At 34.9% G+C, this 8,034-nt stretch overlaps 1 protein-coding gene across 1 annotated transcript; it reads right to left on the bottom strand.

Moving 5' to 3' along the window:
• Positions 1 to 1,578: 1,578 nt before the first annotated feature.
• On the bottom strand, positions 1,579 to 5,590 carry LOC112501043 (protein RER1A-like). Its single transcript, XM_025104680.1, has 4 exons — positions 5,459 to 5,590; positions 4,225 to 4,591; positions 1,983 to 2,163; positions 1,579 to 1,872 (listed from the first exon to the last, which is right to left on the bottom strand). Exons 2-4 carry the CDS (start codon positions 4,569 to 4,571, stop codon positions 1,804 to 1,806), a joined length of 597 nt encoding a protein of 198 aa, XP_024960448.1. The 5' UTR covers positions 4,572 to 4,591; positions 5,459 to 5,590; the 3' UTR covers positions 1,579 to 1,803.
• Between the last annotated feature and the right edge of the window lie 2,444 nt (positions 5,591 to 8,034).

Raw genomic sequence — 8,034 nt, 5'->3', positions numbered from 1 at the left:
ATTTTAAATTTTCAAATTTTTTGCTGTATTAATACATTTAAAAATAATAATAATAATATAAAACTAATAATATTTTCTTGATATAGATAAATATGTATTTGTATAATTTTAATAGATTAATTTTTATAAATAAAGAAAGTAAGCATTTGATAAACGGCCACTTAGATAAAAGTCCAAAAATCTTAACGGACTATCAAATTTTGAGTGATTAAGTCCCTAAACTTTTTTTTGAAGAAATAAACACTTCAACTTTTTTAAAATCAGACAAATAAATTCTTAAGCTTTTTAAAGTCAAATAAACCTAATAAACTGCCATAATTTGAACGATTAAGTCCCTAAACATTTTTTGAACCAAGTTTTTAGACTTATAAAACGAGAATAATACATCATTTCTCAATCGATGTATCCATATCAGTAACAAAGTACAATAAATCAGTAAAAATGGGTATATACCATTTTCATTATCGAGTACTTATTTTTTCATATTGAAATGAGAATATTAAGAGAAGCTTCTGTATTTTTCTGTTTTATGGGGTTTCCTATATTTTCTTAGTGATTCGTTGATGCATGGAAAAAGTGTCTTATGGTGATTTCCTTGATTATGAAAGTCCTAGTTTTTCAAATGATTCAAGTTTCACATTCCAAAATCTACTTAATTAAGTGAAGGCTATGCTATGATTTTGTCCATTTCTCATCTAACATATTTTCAATAAATTTTAGGGATTGTTTGTGTTTATCGGATAAGATTATTGATCATCAAAATATCATAGTATAAACGTCTCTCACCTGGTAAGTGCTAAGTGGGTAAGAGTCACCGCCTTCACTTACCAGATAAGATTATCAGTTAACAAAATGACACAGTAAAGATTATTGATAAAAAAAACCATCATCTCTTAATTGGTAAGTGTCTTATACATTTATATCATCGTGTCTGGTTCCAGGTACGTCATCATATTCTCCACACTGTTCTTCATGACCACCTTCTCGATGTTTGATGTCCCCATGTTTCAGCCAATACTACATTGTTACTAGTTTGTTATGAAGCATCAAATCATGCGCAATGATCAAATAAAGATGTCATGTTCAATACCTAAAAGAAGGCGAGTGCCACTAGTATCTGGATTACCTATAACTCCCAAACCCCTTCTAAAGTTCAAGGGTTCAAATCTCACCGCATGCTATGAAGTATTGTGAGTTCTACAAAACACAAGTATTAAGTACACTTCAAAAGGAAGGCAGTAGCACCCGATACTTCATCAAATATAAGGAACCATTAGTTCACTTATGTGCTCTTTTTTTCGGTTTTTATAACCGCAGGTGTTTGGGTCAGTTTAAGACTAGTCCTAATAAACCTTAAAGATAAATGTGGTGTCTGATTGGTTTGAGCTTGGCTCCAAAGGTCAAAAGCACTTAGAAGTCCTAGGTTCAAATCCAAGGAGGAATAAAAATCTCCTTATGGCCACAGAAGTTCAAATGCGGTGACTCCAGGCTTTATGCAAAGCAGTTGATCGCTCTGAGATTAGTCGGCTCGCATAACGGGTTGGATATCCAGGTTAGTAGAAAACAAGGCGGCCAAGCAGAGCAGAATAAATGCGTAAATGAGGTGCAAGTAATACACGATCATCGTTTTCTCACTCTCATGTTTGTGTACATGAATACAATCTCTGTCTCTGTCTCTATCATATCATATATCATTTTATAATCTACACCCCCCCTCTATTACCATACCATCCTTTTTCAAATGCTTTCAATTTTTTTGTTTACATTTCCTCTTCTCCACCGGCTCGCTTGCTAGCTCAACTTTCAGTCTGCTCGCGACCCGCTGCTGCTGCTGCTGCTACCTGCAGAAGATTTCTTACCACCACCGTATTTCTGTTGCGCACCCACAAACAAACAAACACCCGTCAACAGAAACATCATCATGTTAAACTACAGTTGGTTCATTTTGCCGGGAAAGTTTTGGGTACAAGTCCCATACTGACCTGCTTTCCGATATTGAATGGAACGTATCTGTATTTGATCATGTGCATGATTTGACGCTTCATGGTGAGACCAAATAACACAAACCAGTAACAAAGTAGTATTGGCCAAAAGACAGGCACATCAAACATCGAGAAGAAGGTCATCAAGAACGATATGATGAAAGCCTTTGTGATCGCATACCTGGAACAACCACAACCACATAATGACATTAATTACTTGACCAATCTGAAAAAACCCCAATCATCAAAGTATTACAAAGCAAGGTTCTAAGTGGCGTGAGGCATGGCAGTGAGGTCGAGCCTCAACCCTAAGAAGCCACGGTGTTATCCACGACGTAACTTATGACGATAAATCTATATATCATATATGTGTGTGTTTACTCTGATATAAGACCATATATAACCAAGTGATTTACTAGAAAGATAAAAAATCAAATAACGCCTTACAAAAAAGGTGCATTAGACCATGGCGTGCCATAGAGACAACGTGGCATCGGAGACGAGCCTTTTAGAACGCTAATTACAGGTATTGAAGCATAATTTGGTTAATAGTTTGCTACATGTATCCTTGTCTGCATAGGCTTACAAAAAGGTAACCACTATATATAGCCAGAAGCTCATGAAAAGAGCCGAGTGGGTTTTGATGATGCATTATTTCCCCTGAGACAAAATACAGAATCTCTGCTCTGAAGGTGTAGGAAACCAGACATGTAAATATCCAGGAAGAACTTCTAAGAAACTTACTATTGTTATCCTTCTACAAATAACCATATGCAAAATGCAGAAAATATTAATGGCTACTGGGGTTTGAGGGAGAGAGAGAAAGAGAAACCCCTGGACTCCATAACTCAAAGGGTCATATGATGATCAATTTCTGCCAGATGCATTTTGTGCAGAGATAGAGCGTGTGCCTCAAAAATGTAAAGCAACTATTTTGGGGCATATAATATAGGACTGCAAGATAGAGTATTTAACATCAGCTTAAGGGTATATGTACATAGCACAAGTAACAGACTGGGTTCGGTTATGCGAGTACAGATTGGCTAGGCAAACAGTCACTTTATACATTATCAAGCCTAAACCCTGCTGCGGCAATGTTCACCATCTCCAACTTGAACATAAGGTCAATAACTAAGCATGATCCAAAATCGAGTAAGGTGCCATTGGATGCCCAACAGGCAGTCTCAAGAACAGGCATGAGTGTCCGGAAGTTGTCATTGTATACTCCGATGTGTCCAAATTGGTAACATGTTATTTGAAAGAGAGATAACTGATAAGTGATCACCATTCAATCTAAAACAAGTTATCTTCAAATAAGGCAACGAAAGAACATGCATACTACTTACATGCATGCAGAAGTCACAAATGAATAACAACAGAATCCTTCAAACAGCAAGCCCCCTACTTTAAGATGCCCTTCCATACTCAATACAGCGTCAGTTGCTCAAGTAGAATCGATGCAGAGGTGAACTATAAATCTGCTCAAGGATGACACTAATACAAAGGACTATTTCTAACTTGGAGTTTTTCTTATTCCCTAGTGCATATTTCCAGATTTGAACATGGAAAGTTCATTCATTACAACTGATAAAATGACAAAAGAAATGTTGTTAAAATTGATGTGCTCGTCTTACGACCAGAGTAGAATCAATAACTCCACGGAACTTGCTAGTTGCTAAAGTGCATCCTCAATTCCTGATGCACATTAAAGTGCGCCACCCCAAAAAATAAAACCAACTATCCTACCTACTAGATGATAACAACAGGGACATGGGCACACAAATTGAGGATACAACAATGACTTGGTATAGCTAATGAAACTAAGCAACAAAATCATGTTTTTAACACTCAATACCAGCAGTTTAATGATAAAAACCTTCTTAATTTCCAAGATTGCAGTAACATGAATAAATGTTACTATGAATCTTTTGAGTATCATGAAGCATAAGATCTCCAAGATAATCAATAGGATTGGCTTTGGCACCAACTTCTAAATTCTAGTTATTAGAGTTATCTGCATATAACAGAATTTGTAGTTGTAATAATAGCTCATATTTATCAAGTATCACCATGAAAAACAAGAATAAAAAAAGAAGGTACAAAACCATATCAAGACGGTGAGAATCAGCTAGGACACACTGACTTGAGTAGAATACCACAAAAGAAAACAAAAAAAGAATGATAGGAAAAGAGAGAGAGAAAGAGGAGAAGAAAAGGTACAAGAAGGTCATGAAACTATTACCAGAACTTGAACTCAGGCAGCCTTCTGATAAACGGCTTGAATTCATCGGATCCTTTTGTAGGTAGCAGGGGGCCATCTGAAGGTTCCAGCTCGGGGTCAACCAGTGGTGATAGAAACCCAATCAACAAGTTCAGTATATAGATTCCCAGACCATAACTAACAATGTAGAACCCTTGCACGTAATAAACTCTCAGTACATACAGAAACACTAAAGCTCCTGTGGCAATCCATCTATAGACAGCATGTGGAGTAGTTTTATCCAAGTAAAACTGAAAAAGCCTCGAAAACTGCCTCCATTGATCTAAAGTCGCTGCGGATGCACTATCACCACCTCCAACACCCTCCATGAAAATTTAGCCTCAGAACCCTACAAATCCCAAATACAATACCAATCAATATAATAACATCTAATTACAAGAATAGAGGCCCTGACTCCTGAAGCCAAGACATACTCCCTCCCCCCCTCCTCCCTTCATCCTTACCCCCACCCTCTTATCATTTAGAAGAAATTGTTCTTAAAATGAAATGTAGTTCAGTAATTAAAGGCTTGAAGCTACACATAGATTTTGAACCTCAAGCCAGCCAGATAGTATTGCTGATTTTTGCTTCTTACATCAATCACCCTTGGTGAATAAACCTCTACCGCTTAAAGAAATTGTGAAGCTACAATCGGGTTGTAACTGTATCCTCTTCAAGAAACTTCCTAACCTTCACTCAAGTTGTAATTGTAAGACCATATTAAAATGTACGGTTAAGTCATTGGAAACAACCTTTGATTATGTTAAAATGCAGTATAACTATCTTCATTATATCTATCAAAGAAAACAATGTACTAATTGACCATTCGTAATCTCTTTGTAAACAATCCTTTGTTAGTGTTGAAATTCGAATCCCTTGAAGAAACTTCTTACACTTCAAGAGAGCCTGAATCCAACCAACATTATAACGCAACTAAATCAACCTGTATCTGTTAGTTCAAGCGAGCTATATTCATTCATCAGAGCAACAAAAATTATTAAATAATATTTTTTTTAAACGCATCGAACATCTAAGAAGCAGATCTGAAGCGGTCTACCAATATTTACAAGCCGTAACCTATAATCACGGACAGATATCAAAATATGTACCGATAACATTAGGGTTTACAGACGAACGCAATCAATAAAAGAGGTTCTTGAAATTGAATACAGACTACTGAGAACGGAGAGATATAGAGATTGAATCAAGAACTTACCTCCGATGACGGTGAAGGAGTCAGAGAGATCGGTCGGAGGGGAAGTCGGTGGAGGAGAAAATGGGATCCGCGTTGCAAGATGAGAAGCGTCAGAGGGGGAAAAAAAGGAGTTTGCCGATAATTCACAGATCTGTACAGAATAATAACTCGCCTCGTCTGGGCCGTGAAGGCTGCTGACGTCACGTAAAAGAATATTCTCTGTTAGACAATTTTTATCCTTCTTTTTGGGTAAAATTACATCCACACCCCTTCATCCGTGTTACGAAAGAAAAAAAAATTAGAAGTAAATTACAAATTTGGTCCCTATAGTTCACACCTTCTACTTAAACTGCCTTCAAAATCAAAATAAATACAATGATGATATTTGTGGTTTACATTTTTGCATGTACCGAGTCATGGTAGATCAAGAAACTTATGTGACTTGGAACACATAAAAATTTGTACAATCAATACAACCCAATAAATTGAGATGTTTATGAAAATGATGAGAGTTCATTTATTATGATTTAAATATTTATCGAAGATGAATAAAGTTCATTAATTATGATCAATACTTTATATTATGCAACAATCAAAACTTCTATGAAATCACATATTTATCAAATTAAATGGATGGTTGAGATTGGGTTTTGTATAATAATCCACCTATATATATATATATATACACACACACATATATGTGTGTGTGTGTGTGCGCATGTGTCCCCATAGCTTCATACATGGTTCGGTGAACACCACCCCTACCTCCATCCATCACCTTCTCCCTCTGGTAACCACCTCTCCTTTCGACAAACACCACATCCATTACCTGCAACAACCTATCGTCGAAAAATACTTAAACTTGTCATTTTCTGATTTCTTCTTTTCAAGGTTTTTCTGGTGAGAGGGAGCAATTTGTGGGCATTTTAATGGTGGTGGTGTGCGTGTGCATAACAATGGCAGCGTATGTGTGTGTGTTTAACAACGATTATGTGTTGTTTGCGTGTGGTTAACAAATGTAGTATGAATGCTTAAATATTTATCTACACGTATGTGGGTTTTGAAATGAAAAGGTTGCATGTGGGGTGGTTTCTAGATGGAGATAGGTCGTAGATGATGACGGAGAAAGGTTGGAGACGAGTGTGAAAATGAAGGTAAAGGTAGGTGGAAATCCCGTTGGTAATTTTTATTTGTTAAAAAGATTTTCATTTCTAAAAATTAATTGTCACCAAGAATCAAATGTGTATAGCATGAAATATGAATGGTCGAACCAGGATTTCGTTTTGCTATATGAAAGCTTGAAATGACGTCGTTTGAACCATTTATAATTAAACCTAATGAAACTAGACAAATCAAAGACGTCATAATTATATTATTTGTTTATCTTACATCTTTAATTTAAAAAAATTAATTATAGATTTAGCCCATATGGTTTGGTGGTTTTTACCAAATTGGTCCCTAAACTTCATTTCCTACAAATTAGGACTTGTCATATATTTGTTTTATAACGAGTTGGTCTCTCGCTCTAACGACCATCCAATATTTACGTTAAATTTGAAGGCATACTCGTCCTTTTATCTTTCGAACAAATCCCTAATTACGTCTAAATAAATAATAAAATATTAAGTTATTTTTTATATTTTAAGTTTATTAGAAAATAATTAAGTGATTTATTTATTATCCTCTAATATATATTAATTATTGCACTTTATATTTAATTTTAATATATAATATAATATCTATCAAAAAATACATATTACATACGTATGTGCGCATGCGCACACATATACGCATATATATAGTGAGGTTTAAAGGGAAACCACAAATAAATAAAAATTGGAAAGCACGTCTATCAACTATTAGATTAATTGATTAACGGATGTGATTAAATAAGTGGTTACCATAATATTTTTCTAAATTAGGAAACCTCACCCCTATTTTTTATTTGAAAAGAACAAAATATAAACAAAAATCGAGTCAAATACGTTACACCAAAAAAATAATCATAATTTCCTCGTTATTTTGACGTTTTTATTGATATATATATATATATAATACTAATAAATAAGTAACTTTGAGGACACGTGTCATGTTTCTGTGCGACGGTTATTGATTTTTCCCGCCTAAACATGTATCTAGACACAATTTTCACTTACGGCCCCCAGACTTACAACATATGAGTACCACTGTATATCACAATGGGTATCACATTGTATATATTTGTGATTACTTGGTATCTGCAGAATTTTTGTTCAGCGGAGACCGAAGATTGGAGGTCGGAGAGATGAGAGAGGAGAGAGAAGAGAGAAGTTTTTTGAAAATACCTAAAATGTCCTCTAATTATAATTTTAACTTAAACTACCATAATTATTAATTTCCTAAGTTATCCGTTGATTTGTGGTTGAGATTGGATCTCACAGTTACCACAAACTAATCAATTCTCATTTGATTAAGCCCCTATACAATATATATATATATATATATATATATATACTAGAAACGTACTCACGCAATGTAGCGAGATACATCGTGATTTTAATATTTCATTTTATTATTTATCTCAGTCGATATTATAATATGACTTTATGTGATTTTGA

Source organism: Cynara cardunculus (assembly GCF_001531365.2).
Source record: "Cynara cardunculus var. scolymus isolate 2C chromosome LG 17, CcrdV1, whole genome shotgun sequence".
Taxonomy (NCBI): Eukaryota; Viridiplantae; Streptophyta; class Magnoliopsida; order Asterales; family Asteraceae; genus Cynara; species Cynara cardunculus.
The sequence above is the reverse complement of the archived record's forward strand: the minus strand, read 5'-3'. Positions and strand labels throughout refer to the sequence as shown.